The sequence below is a fragment of the Protopterus annectens genome, chromosome 14.part0 (assembly GCF_019279795.1).
Source record: "Protopterus annectens isolate FY-2018-M chromosome 14.part0, PAN1.0, whole genome shotgun sequence".
Lineage (NCBI taxonomy): Eukaryota > Metazoa > Chordata > Ceratodontiformes > Protopteridae > Protopterus > Protopterus annectens.
The window spans coordinates 395,887,920-395,912,310 of record NC_056748.1 but is presented as its reverse complement, the minus strand read 5'-3'; the positions used below and the strand labels follow the sequence as shown (position 1 = coordinate 395,912,310).

Below are 24,391 nucleotides of genomic sequence, written 5' to 3'. Positions count from 1 at the left end.
GGTTAACCACAGCAATGAGTAAAATTGTTTTCCAAGATAATAACTTCAAATAAACCTCATAAGTAGGCTCAAAAGAATAAAGTACAAGTTTCTCTACTACACAATCATGATCCCAAGACGGGCCCACAGGTCATCTATGTCACTGGATATGTAAAATCTCTTTCAAGAAGTGTTTTGCTTGAGGCACGGCAGAAAGGGGGACCCCCACAGGCAGAAAAACAGAGATGGACGATAGTTTAACCTTGAAAGTAGAGTGAGAAAGGACAGAGGATAATAATTTGCACAAATACTGTAGAACTAATGTTACATGGGGGCTTCAAAAAGGTCCTAGTTATTTTCTTGAACAGAACCATTTCCTTATTTGACATGGTGGAAATGCTCTATAATTCTCTAAGAGAGCATTTGATAAAGAACAGGAGGAAACAGGGAGGCCTGACTGGACAGAATCAGAGGAATCCTTTGAAAACGAGGAAGAGATCTCACTGCCAGTTGTAACTTTTTTACGTGATTCTCAAACACAAGTACCTGAGGTTATATTTTACCACAAAGTGAAGTAAAGACCTAGACTTTCGGATAACTTTACTGGAACATCAGGGTGAGAGTGTAAAAGGTCATATAGTCAGTTTGTTTTAGATTGTCTTTGGTTATGTGAGGATCCCTCCTTATTTTTTGAACCTCACTACTATTGCTTCTGAAATTTAGTTTACCTATGCCTACTTGAGATCCTTTATTTTATTTCCTCCAAATGGAATTGAATTGTAAGGAAAGTTTCTATTGTATTTTGTACCTCTTTATTTGAGGTGGGGATGAGGAGCATTCAGGATCTCAACTTTGATATCCTCTGACAAATTCTGTGAATGCAGCCAGGGAGATCTTCTCATCACTGATCCAGTAGCAGCTGCTCTGGATACAGCATCAGTGATTAAGAACATTTTAAACAGTGCTTGTTTACTCGAGTCATAGAAGACATTGAAGAATTCAGAGATTTCTTAGTCTCTGAAGAAGGGAGGAATAGGAAGGAGGAGTAGAGGAACCAGGCAGGGTCGTCCTCTTTTCCAATTTTTGTCTGCATTATATTCAGAAACACTGGCAAAGAAAACAGGGGATTCATAAATTAAAGAATACAACTGTATGGTAGTCAGGAAAAGCTGTCTCTATTTGCAGATGATATTTTCTACATGACAAAACCAGAAAGGGATATTATAGTATTGTGGAAAATTTTAAGACAGTTTCAAATCTTCGCAAGATCTGAAATTAATGAATCTAAAACAAAGGCAATAGAAGTAAATTATATACCCACACACAAATTGATCCAACAATATCCATATTTATGGGGACAGGATAAAATTAAGTATTTAGGAATATGGATTAGAAATTACTCTGCTGTGGCAGCTAAGGATATGTGGGAAGAGACTAATCAGACCACCATACAAAAAATGAGAAACTGGAAGCTTTGTTATATGGATACGGATACTAAGATACAAACCAAAAATGTTTTTAGTCCCATTAATCTTTTACACAGGTCAAGCATATTATCAACTAAATAAAAAAAACTGTCAGGAAGGGTCCCAAGGAACACCAAACACAAAATTGTTGAATGAAAGCAAACTTTAATGCTGAATAAATCCAATAAATCTAATAAAACTGATGTATAAAATCCAGTAAAATCGATGTATGTGAGCGCTTTCGTTAAAACAATGTTAACTTCAGACAAGAGTCAATGTGCACAGCCAATGTTTAAATATATTTTAAAACCTTCAATCACATTCTGATTGGACACAAAAAAACAGCTGAACCATGAGTAAAATGAGTAGATGTGGTTAACCCTTTGCTAACTGTTATAACAACACTTCACTTTAAAAAAATATGCATATGCACTAAAAATAATTCTAAAAGTTGAATGTTTGTAAAAAAACTGAATTAGCAAACCAAGTTGAACTATTAAAAAGTTGATGTCAGTATCATAATTGTCAAACTTGAAAAATATTTTACACTCAAAATGCCAAGTGCCAACAAGCCAAAAAAAAGGGCCAAAACTACAGAAGAGCGAATCTTGAAGATCGCTCTTCTTCTTCAAACTTCTTCTTTGACACCATGGAAGCCCCCCTCCCCCACCCTCTAAAGTTACATAATCCTTGGAGAAGTCCTTTCTTTTGGCCATTCAGTCTCTTTGTTTCAGGGCTCACTCTAGCGGGTCTCAAAATTTCAAATGGTTACTGGTATTGTCTGTCAGGACCTGATGTGTTCCTGGAGATCAAAAGTGGTGGAGAGAAAGGATCAGTGCTTTCATTACTTTTATATTTACTTGCGCTCTTCTGTCCTTTTTTTGTCCAAAACCTTTGTACCTTGAAACCTTTTAAGAAAGTCACCTAAGCCCTGTAGGATACATCTGTACATACATTTTCTCCTGAATTTGTCCCTATCCATGTGATCCACCAACACAGTTCCTTCTTCATGAAGTGGGAGAGAGGAATTGGGAATGACAGTGCTGTGCCCAGACACATTTTTGGGTAAAACTGAAAATTCCTTGTGTGCAGCCTGGCAAGCAGATTTATCTGAATGGTAGGTGTAAATGCCATGTATCTCAGGGATGTCAGAATCTGTCTTGTTGATATCAAAGAAAGGTCTGTCAGGAACACAAGGTAATCTGCTAATAAATAAATCATGTGTAAAGGAAGAAAGGTCATTAGGGATGTGTTGAGATTACATAACCTAGGAAAAAGTACAGTTTTGTACCTACCATAAATGTAGATGTTCGAAGATCCACATTGCTGCAGTCCTTACATATGGTTAGTCCGCTGTCCTCGGTCGGCCCGAATACCAAAGTATTAGGCTGACGTCGGTCAAGGCGCTTAAGACTGACATCAGGACGTCAGGGTACAAATGCGCATGACCGACGTCATATCCTCAGTCTTTTCTTGCCCCAGATGTCAGAAGGCCCTAAAAAGAAAGGCCAAAACCAAAAGACAGCAAAAAACAACCAACCACCCCTGCACTAATCATATTTACAATATTCACAACTCAAACCACACAACCGCCTCTAACTACAGAGGGGAAGGAGGGAGGGAAAATTGGACTGCAGCAATGTGGATCTTCGAACATCTACATTTATGGTAGGTACAAAACTGTACTATGTTCTTCATCTCACATTGCTGCAGTCCTTACATATGGGTAGAATCCCAAAGCAGAGGTAAGGGAGGATGGCAAAACTATAAAGCATTAGGAGCTGCCAAAATGCCCTGTAAAATTGCAGTGGCAAAACCAGCCCTAGATTTAGAGTAAAGTGGAAGGTGGTAATGCTTAGAGAAAGTATGCACAGAACTCCAAGTGGCTGCCTCCAAAATATCTTTAGTAGCCACCCCCCTTAAAAAAGCTGTAGAAGTGGCAGTAGCCCTAGTGGAATGAGGCCTAATCCCAGCTGGAATCTCCTTACCATGATGGGAATAACAGAAAGCAATACAAAAACCAATCCACTTAGAAATAGTCTGTTTTGAAACAGGTTTGCCCTGAGAACCCAAAGCAAAAGAAACAAATAACTGCTGAGACTGCCTGAACCCTTTAGTTCTGCTCAAATAATATCGCAACTGCCTGTGTATATCCAAAGTGTGTAAAATCTTCTCCCCTTTATTTTGAGGGTTTGCATAAAAAGTAGGCAAATGAATAGCTTGGTTTAAAGCCACACTAGAAACCACTTTAGGCATAAAGGAAGGATTAGTATGCAAAGATACCCTATCCTTATGGAAAATTAAGAAAGGCTCAACCTCCATAAGGGCCTGTAATTCAGAAACCCTTCTTGCAGAGGTAATGGCCAACAAAAAAGCAGTCTTCCATGATAAATATTTCAACTCGGCAGTAGCTGCATGCTCAAAAGGTTGTAGAGTGAGTTTCTCCAACACAAAATTGAGATCCCAAGCAGGAGTAGGAGCTCTACATGGGGGTCTTATATTCTTTGCCCCTCTAAGGAATTGCTTAAACAAAGGATGAGAAAACAATGGTGGGTCACAGTCATAGTGAGCAGAAATTGCTGCAGCATGAACCTTAATAGAGGAGAAGGACAAACCTTTGTCCAGTAACTCAGTAAGGTATTGAAGAGCCACACTTAAATTAGGCTTAGAAACATCAAAGTCCTTTGCTGTACTCCAAAATAAAAATCTCCTCCATTTATCTGCGTACACTTTCCTTGTACTAGGCCTTCTGGCCTCCAAAATAACATTCAAAACTTGTTGTGGAAGCTGAGACCCTCCAGGGTTTAAAACAGAATATGCCAGGCTGTTAGATGTAGAGAGTGAAGTTTGACATTGAGTAAATGACTGTTCTCCTGAGACAGCAGGTGAGGAATCAAGGCAAAGGCCATGGAGGCTCCCACCAGACTTCTCAGTAATGGGTACCAGTGCTGTCGAGGCCAATCTGGAGCTATTAAAATCATGTTTGGCTTGTCCTGTCTGACCTTCAGGAGTACCTTTGGGAGGAGAGGCAGAGGTGGAAAGGCATACACATGAAGATTGCTCCAATTGAAAGAGAGAGCATCCACTTTCCAGGCTGTGGGATGAAACCTTTTGTGCAAAACTTTGGCAGCTGGTAGTTTAGTGGAGAAGCGAACAGATCTATGTCTGGAGTTCCCCATAACACTGTCAATTTCTGAAATACTTGAGGATCCAATTTCCACTCGTGGGGATCCATAATTTGTCTGCTCAACACATCTGCTAAGGAGTTCTGTGCTCCTGGCAGAAACCTTGCCTGAAGATTTAGCTGTAAACTGAGAGCAGTCTCCCACAAAATCATTGCTTGTCTGCATAGAGGATAAGAATTCGTTCCCCCTTGCTTGTTGATGTACCACATGACAGTTGTGTTGTCTGTTAGAACCAACACCTGCCCTGGAAGAAGTAAATCCTTGAAAGCTATTAATGCAAATTGGACTGCTAACATCTCCTTCAAGTTGATATGTAGATGTTGAAGTCTGGCAGGCCACGTGTCTTGTACCCATTTTCCATTCAGATGAGCTCCCCAAGCTTTGTCTGAGGCATCTGTCGTTAGAATCTGACTCGCCTCTGGCCGGGTCACAGAGAGTCCCTTGTTTAGGTAACATTCCTGAGCCCACCACAAAAATTCCTTTTGAATGCAAGGTATTATCTGAATGACAGTGTCCATATCTTGGCAGTGCTGTGTCCATACATTTTGAGATACCATTGTAGCTTCCTCATATGCAGTTTGGCATTGGGAAGTACCAGAATACAAGATGCCATGAACCCCAAGGCTTGAAGGACTGTCCTTGCAGTCAGCCTGGACTGACGAGATAATTGATGGAAGTAAAGAGAAAGATTCTTTTGTTTGTCCGGGGTCAAAAAGGCCATCTGGGATGCTGTATTCAGTCTCACACCCAGAAAGCACATGTCCTGAGAGGGTACTAGACTGGACTTTATTTCGCTCACAGAATACCCCAGGCATCTTAACACTGCTATCACATACTGTAAATGATGAAGAAGTTCGTCCTTTCCTTGGGCCAGAATCAGGCAATCGTCCAAATAAGGATAGATTTGTATTCCTCTTAGCCTGAAGAAAGCTATCACTGGAGCCAGAACCTTCGTGAACACTCTGGGTGCAGTAGATAAGCCAAAGGGCAATGCAGAGAACTGATAATGAGAAGTCCCAGCCCGAAAACGCAGATACTTCCTGCAACTGAGCCTGATAGGAACATGAAGGTAAGCCTCCTTGAGATCCAGAGTCACCATCCAGTGATCTTTGCCCAGCAGAGGTAAAAGCTGTTGTAACGTCAACATTTTGAACTTGGGAATGTCCAGATATGTGTTGAGGATAGATGAGTCCAAAATTGGTCTCCACGTGTTCCCTTTCTTTGGTACTAGGAACAGGCGAGAATAAAATCCTAGGCCCACTTCTGGCAGAGGGACCGGTTGTATGGCCCCTATTTGAAGTAGCAGAGAAATTTGTTTGTGAGCCTCTAGTCTTTGCTGAGGAGGAACGTCCGGCATGCCTTTGAAAGGAGGCAAGGTATGGAAATAAAACTTGTAACCTTGGTGTATGATATCCAATACCCATCTGTCTTGGGTAATCAAATTCCAATTTTCCTTGAAGAGTGCCAACCTTCCTCCCAAAGGTGCTGCCAGGCAAGAAGGATCTGGCAGCTGAAAAGGTAGGTCATTGGGCCTGTTTACGAAAGGACTGGCCCCTGCCCTCACCAAGATTGTGCAGGTGAACTCCTGTTCTAGGTCTGAAAGAACTCTGAGCTCTGCCCCTACCACGTCTAGATCTACCCCTAGACTGAGAATCATAAGAAGGATACGTCCACCCCTTAGCAGGCCAATTCCTACTAAACTTGGAGGCTGAACTTGCAAAAATCTTTAACAGCCTGCATAGACTTAGCCTTGTCTTCCATTTTCTTCAAGACTGACTCCACAGGTGAACCAAACAACACATCAGACTGTAAAGGAGCATCCAAAATCCTTGTCTTAACATGGTCAGATAAATTCTGATCCCTCAACCAGGCGTGCCTGCGAAGAACTGAACCAGTGGCAGCCACCCTAGACGAGGCCTGTACAGCATCAAAACCACATTGTAAAGAATGCTTACCCACCTGTTCAGAGACATGCACCAAATCTTGTAATTCTTTACACTCAATGCCTTCCGCCAGAGCATCCACCTTAGACTTCAATTGAGAAAGAAGATAGTTTTGATATTTCAACATATGAAACTGGAAATTCAAAGCCCTCATAGCTAAGGTAGAAGAAGTATAGACTTTCTTTCCCCATCTATCCAAAGCTCTGGCCTCCTTATCTGGAGGAACCGGATTTTTTACAACAGAGGCCTTGACACCCTTAGGTCCCTGACTAACAGTTTCTGGGTCCACCCTAGGACTCTTATAAAGATATTTATGAGCCTCAGGCACCCTGTAATACCTATCCGGTTTAACAGGAGCAGGAGGCAGAGAATCAGGATTAAGAGAAGCCTCTGCAAACACATCTTCCACAACATCCAGAACAGGGGGAATAGCCAAGGGTCTATGCTGGGGTAAAAGCAAAATTCCCTAAGCCTTTTCCTGGAATCAGAGAAGTCCTGACCTTCCCACTTAAAATGTTCCCTCATGGAATGAAGAGTCTCTGAAAAGAAAAATCCTCTGGAGGAGAAGCAGAAGGAGTCGAATCATCTGCATCAGAATCAGAATAAGGAGAGTACTCCTGCAAGTCTTCAGCCGAAGACTCTGAAACATCGAAGCCTGCTCAAAACTCCCCAACTCTGGCTCCACCCTAGGCCTTTTATCAGGAGGGGGCAAAGAACCTCTAATCAGAGTGATCAAATCTTCTGCCATTTTAAGCATGTGCTTCTTGGGCACAGACCCTGCTGAACTAGGAGTGACACCAACAGAAGATAAACCTGGCCTGCCTCTGGGAGAAGCCTTGGAAACAGAAGGAGAGGGCCTAACCACCCTAGGAAGGGAGGGGAGTACAGTAACCTGAGAAGCCCCTTCAGCCTGACCTGCCTCCTGAGAGGCCACATCCTGCAATATCAAAGTCTCCCCCTGGGACTCCAGAGAAGCCTCCGTCGGAACCACCGGTTCCACTGACGCCTCTAAAGAACCGGCGTCCGGAACGGACGACTCTTCTTGCCTGGGTTTAACTGCTTTGTCTTTGCGCTTCTTCGAAGAAGCGGGCGCCAGAGAATCCGACGGCATATTATAATTGCACCGCTTCGAAGACCAGCCTAGCACAATCTAACCTTCGCTTAATAGTGCGCTTATTGAACCTAGCACAAAAGCGACACCCAACAACGTCGTGCTCAGGACCCAAACAAGGAATACACAAAGAATGATAATCCCTATGCGGTATCTGTTTCCCACAAGAAATACAGTTATTCACTTTTTCTGACATCCGGTAAAACACTGAGGCAAGAAAAAACCAAAATATTCCCCAACGGGGTACTTAGCCAACTTTGATTCGGTCTGAAACTCTGAACTCGAAAAATTTCAGAACGCCGAACGGCACTTGCAACGCTGCTTCTGCATCGGACCATGCGGCAAAAAAGACTGAGGATATGACGTCGGTCATGCGCATTTGTACCCTGACGTCCTGATGTCAGTCTTAAGCGCCTTGACCGACGTCAGCCTAATACTTTGGTATTCGGGCCGACCGAGGACAGCGGACTACCCATATGTAAGGACTGCAGCAATGTGAGATGAAGAACATCCAGAGAATGATTGGGAAGGTGATTGGACTTGCTCACGTTCAGATGGAAATCTAGGTTCTGAAAGAGATTGACAGTGAAAGATTTTGTGAAGGGAAGTGGCCTTAACCAGAAAGTTGTCCAGATAAGGATATATGTGGATTCCTTGAAAGTGGAGACTGCAGAACATTATTAAATGGGTTCTTCACTTTGTGACACTCTGGATCACAGAAAAGCTCAAAAAACAAAGAGATAAACTGAGAGTAATCCGTTTCCTTTTTGATGGGGAGGAACACATTCTACTATCCCTTTGAGCAGGTCTGTAATGATTGGCAAAATGAGATGAATTGATTTGGAGACACCTGTGGAAGTGAATGCTGAACAAGAAGAGAACTACACTCGTGTGCAATTTTTTTGAATGATTTTCAAAACCCAAGCATTTGTTGTGATCTTTTTTCCAGAGGAGAAATTTGAGAGAAAGTTTGTTGGAAAGTTTGAAGGTAGGTGGAATAAGGGGTCAGAAGGCAGGAGGTTTATCTGAAAAGGGGCTTTTGGCACATTTAAAATCTGATTTAGGCATGTCTTGACATTTCTTCTTGGATATTTGTTTTTTTGCCTTTTTGCTGAGTGGACTTTGTAGTTTAGAGGGGCAATTTCTTTGGAACTTTGGAATAAGGCAAAGAAAAAGTTGTTTGAACACTCTGTTTAATTTTACCCCTTACTTTGAATTTTTTGAAAATCTCAGCAGAATAGGGATTGAAAAATGTCTTTAATCGAAGATACTTCCAAAAAATTTGTTTTGACATCCTCTGGGAGTGACTGAAGCCTCTGAAGTCTTATTCAGGAGAACCTTCCCAGCACAGATCCACTAGCAGCAGCCCCTGAATTAGAATCTGCAACGTCATATGCATATTTAATGAAATGATTTTTAATCTGAGATGTAGAAGATATCATTTGTAGAACAGTTTTAGCATCACTGTCAGGAGAGTTAGGAATAAGTTTGGTCATGTTGACAAAAATGGACAAAAGGTACCTAATCATATACATTTAATAGTTAACAGCATATACCAACTCCAAGACCGCACTGCATTGCAGTAAACGGAAATCTCCCCTTACGGAGATTTCCATTTACACGCTCAAGATTCTGAGCGTTTGATTTTCTCATCAGATTCGACATTGTCGGCTTTCGAGAATACAATATAGACCCGTCTTTATTGTTAGGTAAGGCATTGGAGGATGGGGAAAGTTTGGATGGCTTGTAAGAATCTATGAAAATATCTGAAAGGTCAGAAGAAATATTTCTGTACAGGTACTTGTGGCTATCGGGGACTTTATAATAGCTGTCAGGGCTTTTTTTTTTTTTTGCAGGTGGTTGAGACTCTGGAGCTACAGAAACTGAAAGAATGGTATCCTCCTAGGCTTCTACTATAAAAGGGACAGAAGGTGGCTTGGGAGCTTCTGCATGTAAAATATATCTGTTTTGACATTCTGAGAGTTGTTTTCCCTCCCAATTAAAATGGTGCTCATATTTTGTACTGTGTCCTCAAATGTGAGCAAGTCTTGGACAGAGTCAGATGGTAAGTTGTTAGTGGGTTCAAATAATCCAAGAGCTCACAGTCTGGTTCACAGAAAGAATCTTTCTCAGAGGAAGTATCCATTTTTCTCTTTAGAGGGTCAGTTGGTGTAGATGCCAAAAACTGTTGGGATTACAAAGCCATTACAGATTTGAATGGCCCCTGAGAAAAATCCGACCATTCTTGCTGATAATCTCTGGTAACAGATGTAGCATGAGATGAAAGATGTTTAGTCTTTTCTTATTCGTTCTTTGGGGTTTCGAACCTGGACTCTGGACACACCTCCATCAAAGAACCAAATATGTACTCTTGTAGTATTACCTGAGGAACATCATCAACTCTCTGAAATCACAAGCCTGGGTTCCTACTTCGAGGCCTTAATAGTCATTTGAATGTCTGCTGCTCCATGTCGGCCTCCAGTGGGGTCACAATAGAGGCAAAATGCCCAGTGGTCAGACTGCATGTGGTCTTAGCAACAGCATCAACAGAGACATGTAATATCAACCTTGAGAAAGAAGCTGATATAGTGATGCCTTCCTTAAGCTTTTTGGCTTTGCTTTTTGACCTTGAAGGAACATTTGAGGTGGGAACTTCAAAAGAAATAGTGTCCATCACTACAGCTTTCAATCACTGACACTTTAAACAGATTTTAAAGAACACAGATGGCTTCTTAGGGTTTTTGGAGCAAAGTCCTGACAGAGTCGTCCCTGATGTGAACATCAGTAAGTAGAAAAGACATAAGGTACGCCTATCCTTATATGGAATCTGCCTTCCACAGAGACATTTGGCTCTCTTACAGGACATGAACTGAATTCAGCAAGTCAGATAACATCAAAAAAAGAGGAAGGGTCCCGAACAGGGTACTCAGCTCTTCTCCTCCGAAGGCAAATTTATCCTTTTGTACAGCTAACAGGCTGAGCTATACAGGAAGTCTCATTTTCCAGACTGGCAGCAAGAAATTAAGTTGAGGATTTTTATGTCCATATGTCCCTTAAGTATCAGGCCCGGCAAGTCGGCATGTAAAAATCTACTGCCAATCATTAGCGGACTGGAGTTCCGCTGTGGCGACCCCTAACCGGGAAAAGCCAAAAGACACAACAACATGTCCATTAAGTATCAGCACGCAGCACTTGTGCTTTGGTCTAAGGTTAAATGTATGGCACATGAGGTTTGGCATAGTGACCGGATGTATGATATTCTTGGCAAGCCACGTCTCAGCAGTCAGCATTACTGCAACAGTGATTCAGTGATGAACATCAGCAATATCCATATGGTCATTCACTGGTTTTCTGTCTCACAGCTGAGGACCACATTTTGATAGCATCCCAAGATCACTGCACCAAAAGCCAGCAACATCAAGGTCCACAAACACTTTAAAATCTTGAATAGTGAAACTCCCTAAGTGTGCTGACCTAAGTTAAAGTGTAATACTATAGGTCCTGCAAGGGACAAATCCAGCTGCTCAATACTATGAGCCCCACTATGGTTTGTGAAGTAAAATGTTTACAACTTGGATTGTGTCGGTGTGGCTTGTTTTCATTTATATACATGTATGACTGCTTATGTTGTAAATTATGGTTTAATAAAGCTGTTCCTTGTTTAAAAAGGGGCAGGAATGGAATAATTTAAGTTATGTTGCTTAGGTTATATGATGCATAGCAATATATGTGAAGTAGAATGCTTGTAAATGTTAATTTGTTAATGCAGTTTGATTACTTTTATTCAAATCTACATTTACCTACGTCACGTGTGTTAATTCAATAAAGGTGTGTTTAAAATAAATACTGTGAGCCCCACTGTTGCTGACATTTGGTGCAATTATCTCAGGATATTGTTTCCCAATGTGATGGTCCTCAGTTATGGGATAGTAAATGCGGCCACTTCATATGCACTACAGGCATTTGGTACTGTGTCACAGCATAAGTTTTCAGTGCATGCTCTACTTCTTTCAAAGAAACTACTATGATAAATATATATTTTTTTTACAAAGCCCCTTGTCTGAGCACAGTGTCATACTGCCACTACAGCAAGCCCACTGCTCTGACAGTCACACTAAGTTATCTGCAGCATGGGAGCAGTCAATGCCTTAAAAATGTGGTTAACTACAGTGGTGTTTCACAGTTCCTGGATGGGCAGACTGATGCTCGAAGATGGTTGGAGTAAAATAAATATTTTGTTCAGTCTGTTATGCATGCAACTCAAAATATTTTGTCTGCAATCACTTAGCTATAGTATTCAAGATAAAATCATTATATTTTGTTGTACAACCCATATGAAGTTCTAACCTTTATAAGAACATTATTTATTTCTTCCAAGGCTGAAGATAAACTTTTTGATGTGCTACTTAGTTGTTCTTTAAACCGTGATTTCATGGACTCTGACGTCTTCAGATTCTCTTCTGTCTCAGTAAGATCCCTTTTCACATCACTGAGTGCTAAGGAAAGACTTTTGTTTAAATTTTCCAAGTGCTGAATAGTTTTTGAGCTGTCATCTGTAAAACAAAGGCACAAAAATTTACTCTTTCAGAGATTTCATACAATGTAACTTTAGTTTGCGGGAGCCACCACTCACATTCTGGGCCCTCAAATCATCCAAAAGAATATGCTCTAGTATTCAGTAAAAATTTAAAACACATCTAGTAAAGAAACACTGCAAATAATAGATTTATACTCACCACATCAGCTGAACTGTGAGGGTCAACAGCTGGGATTTCCTCTTCTGCATTCCCTACCTTAGTTACTCTTCTTCATTTTTCCATGTCTGGAGTGAAACACTCCACCTGCTGGCACATACTGTGATCTTAAAGATCAAAGCAGAACACAACAAACTAACCCTTGCACCAGTCACTTCACCTCCATCAAATGAATGAGCACAATTTGCAGGAGAAGAAATAAAAAAAAAAAAATCGTCATACAAGAGCTTGTGTGTGTATGTATATATATATATGGGAACACTTCACAATCGAATTACTGAAATCTCGAATTTCATATGGTCGAGACCATATGATCGAGATTTCAGTAAATCGAATATGTGTAGTGTTTAAAAATAAGTTTATTTACCTTAATACATTGCGTGCACACAGAGGCAAGGATTCTTGTACGCTCTGTGTGTACGTAATGTTTTATTTTTTTGTGGTGTTGACAGGAAATGAGAAATCTCCCGTTTTGCGCTTCCGCATACAGCGCAAGACGGGAGATTTCCCATTTCCCCACTGTAGCGCGATCTTGGAGTTGGTATATTTAAGTAGGGGAGGTGTGGGGGGTGCAGGGGGGCAAAGCACCCCTGCAAAAGCGAAGTTTGTCTTTTTTTTTTTTTTGTTGGTTTCGCTTCAGAAGTTTGAGTTTCCGAAACTCGATGTTTTGGTTTTGGTTATTTGCAGTTCGAGATTTTGTTAATTCGAGCTTCTGAAGTGAATCCATATATACACATATATACATACATGTCTACACACACACACACACACACACACACACACACACACACACACACACACACACACACACACACACACACACACACACACACCCCACTTGCATGACCTACACAGAACTTCAATATCAGCTGTTGGATAGAGGAGCCACACAGATACAGGGGCAGCAGAAAAGTTAACACTTTGCAGCAAAGCTGCTAATGGCATCTGTTAAGTGTTCTCTTCAATGGGTAGGCTGATAAATGAGAATCCCATACAGCACAACAAAAACCTTCTAAGGAATTGGGCCACAAAAAGGCCAAAAGGCAAATACTAAGAAGGCTGAATCTTGTAAAGGATGCCAAAGTTCCTACAGTCAAGTTCCAACCAATGATGCTTTGTGAAGGTGGCTACTAGTAACCAAGAGACCACATCAGTAATGGAGACACATTCAATTAACCACACCCCTGGTGGAGTGGCCTTTGAAAGCAGAATTTCCAAATCTGTAGTTGGCTGCCTGATAGCAAAGCATAATACAGTTTGCAGTCCACTTGGAAAAGGCTTGTTCAGCAATCACCATCACTTCCCACCTTGGACCAAACAGCTGTTCCTTCTTTTGGAACTCATGTACTCTTTTTGGTATCACTTGACATGAAGTATACATCCAGAGTGTGGACATCCTGTCCCATAAATACTCCTCATTCCAGCTTCTGTAAAGGAAAGAGGGATACAAGTAGATTGGTTTAAACACAATCTTGACCTCACTTTAGACAGAAAATGAAGGCTATGTACTTGTCATAACATCAATCTGTCTGGAAAGTTTAAGCTTTGTTAACTTTACAGCACAGATGATTTGAATGAATGTTCAGCTTGGAGGACAAAACCTTCCCAAGCTATGCTTGCACACCCTTCTGCCAACACACCCCAAGCCCCCCCCCCTCTCTACCTCCATTTTCTGACCATGCTAAAGGCAACAAATGCATCAAACTGGAAAATTCTCTCTTACATAGACAGGAGGATGGATAGTGTGATGGTTAAAAAAGATGCAATTCTCCAAGCAGACATTATGTTAAGTCCATAGCTTTTGTATCTGACAAGGAGTTTAAGTCTTCACTGACTGTTAGAAAGTACAGTTGTGTACACTTACCATAAATGTAGATATTCAAGTGTATTCACTGTTGCATTCATCACATTTGGGTTATCTGCTTGCAGTAGCCCTCATTTGGCCTGATTATCAAAGTCTTGGGTCCTGCGTTGGTTGCTGTCTCATCTTCCGTGACGTCAGGTAGTCAGGGGTATAAAACATGCAGCTGACACCATTGCATCAATTTTTCTTGCCCCAGATATAAGATGCCCCTCTAATGGGAAGCAATTAAATATAAAGCTGCAGTGGAGCAGCGGTAGCATTGTTGCCTCACAGTGTGGAGTCTGCATGTCCACCCCGCGGGTGAGTGACGTTCGAAAGACATGCGTAGAATGGGCGTGCCTTCGTTGAAGGTTGGGCGTCGAGCTGGCACCTCGGCAACCGTAAAAAATCTACTGCCAATCATTAGCGGACCGGAGTTCCACTGTGGCGACCCCTAACCGAGAAAAGCTGAAAGAAGAACAAACATATACAAGGTTATACCGCCAACAAAAAAGCAAATACACCAAAAAGCTTTTAAGCATAGTAAAGGAGCATAGAGGTATAGCGAAAAGAAGTCAGAGGGCTGGAGGGAGGGTAACCAGGACTGCAACAGTGAATATACTCGAGCATCTACATTTATGGTAAGTGTACACAACTGTACTATGTTCTTCGTGTTTCACTGTTGCAGTCATCACATTTGGGTAGATTCCCAAAGCTAAGGCTGGGAGGAGGAATTTAGATAGCATTAGGACCAGCTATAATACCCTGCAAGACTGCAGTGGCAAAGCCAGCTCTGGATTTAGAGAAAAATTGGCAAATGGTAATGCTTGGTAAAAGTATGTACAGAACTCCAGTTAGCAGCTTCTAGGATGTCTCTGGTAGGGACACCTCTGAGAAAGGCTGTAGAGGTAGATACAGCCCTGGTTGAATGGGGTCTAATTCCCTGCGGGATAGGTTTTCCATGGTGCTTACAGCAGAAATGAATGCAATAGCCTATCCCATTTAGAAATGGTTTGCTTTGAAATAGCCTTCCCCTCTGCCCCTGCAGAAAATGCCACCAGCAGTTGTTCAGATTTCCTTTGAGGTTTAGTCCTGTCCAAGTAAAATCTAAGTTGTCTGTTCTAAGGAGTGCAGTATCCATTCCCCTTTGTTTTGTGGATTAGAAAGAAGGTTGGCAAATGAATGGATTGATTAAGAGCCACACTGTATACCACTTTGGGCATGAAGGTGGGATTGATCCTGAGATACACCCTATCTGCATGAAAGATGATGAAAGGCTCCACTGCCATAAGGGCCTGTAATTCAGATACCCTTCTTGCTGAAGTGATTGCTAAAAGGAAAGCTGTTTTCCAAGAAAGGAATTTTAACTCTGCACTTGCAGCTGGCTCAAAAGGAGGCAGAGTGAGTTTTTCCAATACAAAGTTAAGGTCCCAGGTTGGAGTTTGGGCTCTTCTGGGTGACCTTAAGTTTTTGGCCCCTCTGAGAAACTGCTTGAGCAGTGGGTGAAAAAAGAGGGGTGGCTCTGTGTTGTAATGAGCTGAAATGGCTGAGGCGTGAATTTTGATGGAGGAAAAGGAAAGGCCCTTGTGAAACATCTCAGATAAGTATTGAAGAATCTGAGGTACATTGGGTGCTGTTGTGGCCATCCCTTGAGTTTGGTTTCAAGCACAGAATCTTTTCCATTTTTCAGCATAAGATTTTCTTGTACTAGGCTTCCTTGCCTCCAAAATGACATCCAAAAGTTGTTTATTGAGGGATGGTAACAGAGACATTACGCAATTAGCCAGGTTCAGGGTTTGAAACTGGGGGTGCAGAATCTGGCTCTCCTGCTATGACAGCAGTGTAGGAGTCTGAGGCAGGTGCCATGGGGCTAGCTGTGACACACTGCACAAGAGGGGGTACCAGTGTTGGCGTGGCCAGTCTGGTGCAATCCGTATCATCCTCGTTTTGTCCTGTTTGATCTTTAGTAGTACTTTGGAGAGGAGAGGCAGAGGAGGAAAGGCATAAACTGATAGATTTTTCCAGCTGAAGGACAGAGCATCCACTTTCCAAGCTTACTTGTGGGGAGTCCTTGTGCAGAATTTGTCCAATTGGTAGTTTTTGGGGGGGGAGGCAAACAGGTCTATATCTGGGCTCCCCCATTTGTTTATCAACATGTTGAAAGTCTTTTGTTCCATTTTCCACTCATGTGGGTCCATGAGATTTCTGCTTAGTCTGTCTGCCAGTGTATTTAGTTTTCCTGGCAGGAATTGAGCCTGTAGATGCACTTGGTAGCTCAAGGCTGTGTTCCACAGAGCCATGGGTAGTCTGCAGAGGGGGTAGGAATGGGTACCCACCTCCGTGTTTATGTACCACATAACAGTGGTGTTGTCCGTCTTTACCATTAATTGTTCTGTAAGAATGTGGTCCTTGAAGGCTGTCAGAGCATTCTGTACAGCTAACATTTCTTTTGGATTGATTTGTAGGTGCATTTGACTTGGGTTCCATTTGCCCTGAATGCACTTCCCTGGCAGGTGAGACCCCCCCCCATGCATAGTCTGATGAGTCTGTTGTTAGGGTTTAGGCGGCAGGGGGTAGAGTGAATAGTAGTCCCTTGTTTTGGTGGCAGGCCTCTGCCCACCAAAGGAATCCTAACCGTAGGCAAGGTATGATAGGAATCTTTGCTTCTAGATCCCGAGAATGTTGACACCATAGGCTTTTTAGACACCATTTTAGTTTCCTCATATGCAGTCTTGCATATGGAATTAGTGGAATGCACAAGGCCACGAACCCCAAGGCTTGCAGTATTTGCCTTGCAGATAGCAGAGTTTTTGTGGCCACTAATTTGCAGTAAGTTGTCAAATGAGTTTGTTTCTCTGGCGTGAGGAAAGCCAACTAGGAAGTTGTGTTTAAGGTTGCTCCCAGGAACATAATTTGTTGACAGGGTACCAGCTGTGATTTATTTTCGTTTATGGTGTACCCCAGACAAGTTAGCACTTTTGTACAAATGCCAGATGATTCAAAAGTATGTCCTGGCTTTCTACCTGAATTAGACAATCATCCAGGTATGGATATATTTGAATATTTCTTTGCCTGCAAAATGCAATGACTGGAGCTAGGCACTTTGTGAATACCCTGGGCGCAGTAGATAAGCCAAAGGGCAGTGCAGAGAACTGATAGTGCATGCAGCCTGCTTTGAAGCATAGGTATCTTCTGCAAGATTCCCTGATTGGGATGTGCAGGTAGGCTTCCTTTAAATCCAGTGTTGCCAACCAGGCATCTTTGCCTATTATGGGAAGCAATAGCATCTTGAATTTTGGAATAACCAAAAAGGTGTTTAGGATAGAAAGGTCCAGGATAGGACACCATGAGTTGTCTTTTCTGGGTACCAGGAAAAGTCTTGAGTAGAAACCTTGTCCCTTTTTCTCCTCTGGTACAGTCTGGAAAGCCATTAATCTTGAGAAAGAATACTTGCTTTTGGGCCTCTGTCCACTGATTTGGGGTAGATCTGGCCAACCGTTTGGGGTTGGTAATGTGTGGAAGTGAAATCTGCATCATTGGGAAACTATGTTTAAAACCCATTTGTCCTGGGTAATGAGTTTCCAGTTTTTTGCTTGCAGAGCAAGCTTTCCCCCTAAAGGAGCAGTCAGTTGAAAAGTGCTTGGAAGTTTTAAAGTTAAGTCATTGAGACAGCTTACCATAGGGGGGAGTCTTACTACTCCCTGATTTGGAAGTGGGAGCCCCCCTTTGCTTAGTCCTGTGTGTACCCTAGGACTGAAGCCTGGTTGTTCTGCTGGTTCTGGGTTTGAACTGAGAAGGCCTGGAAGAGGCAGGAAAGGACCAATTTTTTGAGGGCCAATGCCTACTAAATTTTGGAGGTTGCACTTGTAAGAAATCTTTAACAGTTTGCATAAATTTAGCTTTTTCTTCCATCTTTTTAAGAATTCTTCTGCTTTGTTGCCAAAAGGGCAGTCCTGATTTAAGGGAGCATCCAGCAATTCAGTTTTAACATGATCTGGCAAAGATTGCTACTTAAGCCAAACATGCCTTCTAAGTACAGACCCGGTGACAGCAGCCCTGCAAGATGCCTCTAGTGAATCAAAACCACATTGCAAAGTAAGTTTTCCAACCTGTTCAGAAGAATGCATTAAATCCTGTAAATCCTTATTTTCAGAACAATCAGGAATCAACATAATTTTCTGTTTAAGCAATCCAATAATATGCTGCTGAAACTTTAACATATGAAACTGGCAACTTAAGGCCCTGATGTACAAGGTTGCAGAGGTGTATACCTTCTTACCCCATCTATCCAGGGCCCTGGAATCTCTATCAGAGGGGTTAGGATTTTTGGCAGTAGTAGCCTTAATGCCCTTGGGTCCCTGTGAAATGGTCTCCGGATCCCCAATAGGATTTTTAAAAAGGAACTTGTGAGAATCAGGAACCCTGTAATATCCATCAGGTTTTCTGGGAGCAGGAGGTAAAGCTAGATTCTGAAAAGGCATAGTCAACAATATCCAGCACAGGAGGGATAGCTAAAGGCCAGTGTTGGGGCAGGAGTAAGAAATCTCTAAGCCTCTTTTTAGAATCAGAGTAATCCTGGCTTTCCCAGTGAAAATGCTCCCTAAGAGTATGCAAGATTTCACCAAAAGAAAAATTCTCTGGGGGAGAAGCAGAGGGAATAGAGTCCTCTGCATCAGAATCCTCATAGGTAGATAAGGATAAATCCTGGTCATCAGAGGAGACAAAGTTCAGAATCCTGGTCAGAAGTATCATAAGCAAACTCAGTCTTAGGTCTCTTAGAGGGGGAAGGTTGGCTTCCCCTGATTAAAGTAACAAGGTCTTCAGCCATTCTTATCATTTGTTTTTTAGGCATAGAGGCCTGACCATGTAGTCTGGGCGTCGGTTTCCTAGGCATGGTTCAAGTTTTAAGCCTTGAAGAAGAAGATGGCGTTGGTTTAATATGCAAGTCAGTAGGCCTGAATACACCCTCAGAAGCCGGTGCCTGCACAGCGGTTCTGGACCCATCCAAGGTAGAGACATCTGCAGGTTCCACAGTTATAGCATCTCGCAGCATACCGGACTGCAAATGGGTCTCAGTAGAGGCCCTTGAATCTGAAGTAGTGGGTATCGGGGCTGTGAAAGCACCTCACTGAGTACCGGCAAACTGGCGACTAGCTTAGGAGAAGTGTCATCAGCAGCTCTGGACCTAGGCGGCCTGTCTCTGTCTTTATCTTTGCATTTTTTCGGAATGTCGGTAGTCGGGTGGCTTACCAAAGACATATCTGGATAACTGAACCCAGCACCAAAATATTTAGAAGCGAAAATATACCGACAACGAATAGTTTGTGGTTTAAATAAGGCACAAAACCGACAGCAAGGTAAGTTGTGGTCAGGGCCTAGGCAAGGAATACAGTACAAATTAAAATCTTTATGAGGTATTTGCTTTCCACAAGAAATACAATTATTGACTTTTACTGACATCGGTTTAGAGCAAGAAAAAGTTTCCCCAATGGGGTATTTAGCTTTAGTTGAAGACTTCGGTTCTGAAACTCGAAAATGAAAATTTCAGGAGTCAGCTGACCAGCAATTGCTAACTGCTTCTGCTTCGGGCACCGCACGGCAAGAAAGACTGATGTAATGGCATCGGCTGCATGCTTTATACCCCTGACTACCTGATGTTATGTAAGATGAGACAGCAACCGACACAGGACCCAAGACTTTGATAATCAGGCCGACTGAGGGCTACTGCAAGCAGAAAACCCAAATGTGATGACTGCAACAGTGAAACACGAACAAAATCTAAGTCTCCAGCTTATTCTCCTGGGTGACTGAGCTACTGAAACATGCTTTTAACCATTGCAGTCCCAAAGAAAGATGTAGATCTGGAAGTAATGTCTGGTTTGTGCTCCTGGCAAATGTATTCTCTGAGGACCAAGCTGAAACTTGACAGATTAAACAGGAAAAACTTAAGAGATAATAGCAGCTGTAGTCAAATTAGCCTCAATGTAGCCTGGTATCGCCTTCCTAGAAAGCCAATGGGCCAGTGAGAGCTTAGAGGCCTTTTTTGCTCTAGCTTCTGTGAGTTAAAAGAAACAAACTGACTACCTTTCCTGAAGATCTCTGTATGGTTTACATAATTAAGGTGAGGTGGATTCACATAATACAGCAGGTGCTCTCCATTATTAGAAGAATCTCTGTAGAACACAAAAGTTAAAATATCAACTAAAGGCAAACTAAGTAGCAACCTCATGCATAAAAAAGGAATGGTCCTCAGGGAAACACTTTCTTTGTGGAAAACCATACACACTGGATTAAAACACAAGGCTTGCACCCTCTAAAGCAGTCTGACAGAAATTAAAACCTCTACGAAAAATGTTTACCACATTAAAATCTTCAAATATTTGCAGGACTCTACTTAAAACACATCACCATTTCTCCAAAAAATGAAATATAAATCTCAGGGAGGAACAGTTTCCCCAATAAGAAGATGCAAGAGAAAACCAAGTGTACCTTAACTGATAAATACATTTAGCCTGAATCAAAAACTTCCGGCATTTTATGCCACATATTGAAGATTCATGGAAGTAGGAAATGAAGAGAGATCCAGTTTGTGACCGAGGCCATATTGAAAACCTTTACTGTTGTCTCTGCAAGTCTTCTGGGTGAAAGCTTTCAAAGATGATGAAAAGGACATCCATCACTCTGCTCAAACAATCTTGATGCCTGCTCCGAGTTTGTCTCATAACATATACTAGGCATTGTCATGTTTTTTTTTTTTTTTTATCTTTGAAAATTGAAGAATAATTTCAGTATACCCATCTATAGTATGTGTATCTATCTCTCACGCTTTCTCTTTATCTCTCCCTCTACATATATACATACACACACATATATCTTCAAGGATCAGACACTATTACAGTAACTCCTAACATCTGGGATTACCCAACTTGCACTGCATTCCATTCAAGCCATTGTTTCTATCAGGAATTTCCTTATCCCTAAGAAGGCTACTTCTACTATCTGTTGCCACAGATCAGAGCTGTGATCACACACTAACAGTGTGTTTAACATTAATGGAGTGTCATGATTACACTGCAATATCAACAAAAAGGCAAACTAGTTAATCACTTCATTAGCACAAGACCTGATCTTGATAACTGTTGAGTAACTCCCCAAGATTGTTAAGATTGGGTCTCACACTAGTTACTAAGTAATGACAGTGGTGACAAGCAAACTACAGAGTCAGTGCTCAAAAACAGCTTAGTTTCCATCTGCTATACCTGCAATCTATCGCTGACTCTATCAATATATTGCCCCTATGTGTGTTGCCATCTGTTTGACAGTATTTGCTAAGTGTTTTACCAGCTTTGAAAACCAGCAAAACACATTGTCCTTTTTTACTGTAACACGTTGCCCTTTTTTTACTGTAACTAGTAATAAATGGAGCAGATAAAGGCCCATGCACTAGAAAGAATTATAATCGGCTCTCTGATCATAAACTAGCATTATGTGTTCTTAACATAGATGCCAAGATTTGCCTCTTGACCTTTGCTTTTGAAGTGAATTTCTTGTCAGCCATGTCTCAAACACATAACATGGTTGAGATGGGACACCAGCTCATAATCCCCTAAAATGTTTCACAGGTTAAATCTCCATCTCTAAAGGACAGGCAGGTATCCAGGCAGCCTGGCGCTTGTGACTTTGGACAAGGACCATCTACTTTCAATACATCCTGTAAACTGTCCAAGTGGTGGGACTGTTCCCTCTGAATACGGAGTCTCATTTTTCTGGCTCTCTTATTGGAAGATGAAGTACCCTTTTACATGCTGAGAGCAAAACTCTCCTTTAAAATGTAAAGTCTCAACAAAGGAAACACCTTCTGCATGGGAACCTGGAGGTGGAAAAATAATCATTAGACTCTTGAGAGAAGAATCTACCTGAGTTATGTTAAATCTTCATCTTGACTGGGAGCTTGTTTTTGCTTTTCTCTTTTCAGTTCCTGAACGTTGAGGGTACATGCAAATATCTGTGTCTCAATGGAGTTTTATGAACATAATGACATCAGTCTGACAAAGGTAGTGAGCGAAGTCCCTGTTGTTCTCATTGCAGTTTCCTGTGCTGCATGTTCCCGTGCATAGTTTCTAAATCAAAGGAAGACTGAATTTTTTAACAGGAACCAATTTTAATGCAGTCACAGTGAACTAACCTACTTAAATAATGATGAAGTGCTAGGTAATTCACCACAGTAATACCTGGATCTGAAACAATGACATATAATTCTAATGTCAGAAATGATGAAGGTGCAGCCATGTTCTTATCTTCTGACAGCATCTAGGTTGTAGGCGACAACTCTGGCACTTTTGACAACTTCAAACCCCTATATTTGTGAATTTAGTACTTGTAACCCCCATAGTCATATTGAACTGCAAGATTTATATTGTTTTAATTCTCTGGTTGCTGTCTTTAGTGATTTACTTTTGTTAACTTAACCTCTGCTGTCTCTTTGTAAGAGCTGTAATAAAGTCAAAAACAGTTAATTGTTGTATTATATAACAACCAAAAGCCTAACAAAATCATACATACGTATTTTACTTAGATTGAAAATCTCAGAAGAAGCCTACATTGTAGTGCAAGACAAAGACCTTTTTGTGACCCAGATGACCTGGGATTGATCAGCATGCCAGAAGCTGGTGAGTGAAGGAAGGAAGGAAGGAAGGGAATGAGCAACTAATGCTGGCTAGCTCAACCTGGAAGGAGGGATGGATGGTTGGCCTGGTGTAAAACTGACAATCAGAGACAGTGTGTCCTTGGAAGTACAACATAAGAGACAGGAACAAGTGCCCACTAAAGCAGCCCAATGCATGCTGCAGCAGGCATGCATGCCACTATGAAGATAAATTACTTTACTGCTGTTGTGTGTAATGAAACACAGAGTAGTGTTGACTAAATACAAGTGTTGTGCACACCAACAAAGGTTTCATAGAACTACGGAGCAAGGCCACTGCTGGTGTTCATAAGAATAAGGACAGAATGAAAGAAAACTCTGATTAGAAGAGAGTACTTAAGGTGGCTACACCTGAATATCACAATTTACTATTACAGGGATGACCATTCAAGAGGAAGACGGGAGTTTCTTAGGACCCACTATTTATCCCTTTTAGCAAGTCACTGTCTAAAAGATGCATTCCAGTTATGGCAACAAGCAGTGGTGGTTCTCATCGATAACTGAGGCTCCTTAAGTATCCCAATAAATACAATCCCAGATATCTCACCTATTACACTATCTAAAATAAGGGAAAAGATCATTATGGACCCAAAATACGTGACCTATTACTTTGGGACATAAGTCTATATTATGGGTCGGTTTTGCCTTTGAATCTTGTGGCCTTATTTTTATTTTTAAGGGAATATCTACAGGACTGGATTAAGGCTTTGCTGCATGCATACAGTTTACCAAGGTCTTTAACGCTTATCCCCCACACTGGAGATTAACCAAGCATAAAATCCTTTGGTTGATAGATGTGACCCAATGGACTGAGAACTCACTATCAAACAAGACACAGACTGCATGGTCAGTTCGCAGTGCTTGTCCAGATTGTTAGTGGTGTTCTTTTGGGATCAACTCTTGAGTCTATTTGTTCAGTGTTTTCTTTTCAGTTGTACAGGCAGGCAATGACATTTGACTCGCTAAGTATGCTGATGACTGCAAATTAAGAAGCACACACTCCTTCTACAGTACGGACTGTACATTATTTACTTCTGGTAAACAAACACTGAGCTAACATTCAACATTACCATGCATAGCACAGTTTTTTTCATAAATGACTAGTTCTGCGTAAGTGCTCCATCAAGGAATGAGCATTACAAATTGACAGGATTGCACACTTCTGATCATGAAAACCTAAGGTTGGCAGAAGTATGGAGCAGCAGACCTAATTTTGGGACAGCTAGCTGACCAGGTGAGGTCTCAATGAGTACCTTACACATCTACTTATCAAAGAATGCATGTCCTTTTGTAGCTTACTACTCAGTTATCTTGTTCACTTGAAAACTCTCTGAAAGTCAAGAGATTCAGTGACTACAGTCACAAGGCTGAGGAAAGGTAAGAGTAATGGTTAGCTTTCTCTCATG

The 24,391-nt window shown here is 41.6% G+C and overlaps 1 protein-coding gene across 1 annotated transcript in view; it reads right to left on the bottom strand.

Annotated features, from left to right (window-relative positions):
- Positions 1-24,391, bottom strand: part of CCAR1 (cell division cycle and apoptosis regulator 1) — a 2,906,903-nt gene that overhangs the window by 113,162 nt on the left and 2,769,350 nt on the right. The window contains exon 26 of the mRNA XM_044056158.1: positions 12,032-12,237. Within this exon, the coding sequence (XP_043912093.1) occupies positions 12,032-12,237 (206 nt within the window). The remainder of the gene's footprint in view (positions 1-12,031; positions 12,238-24,391) is intronic.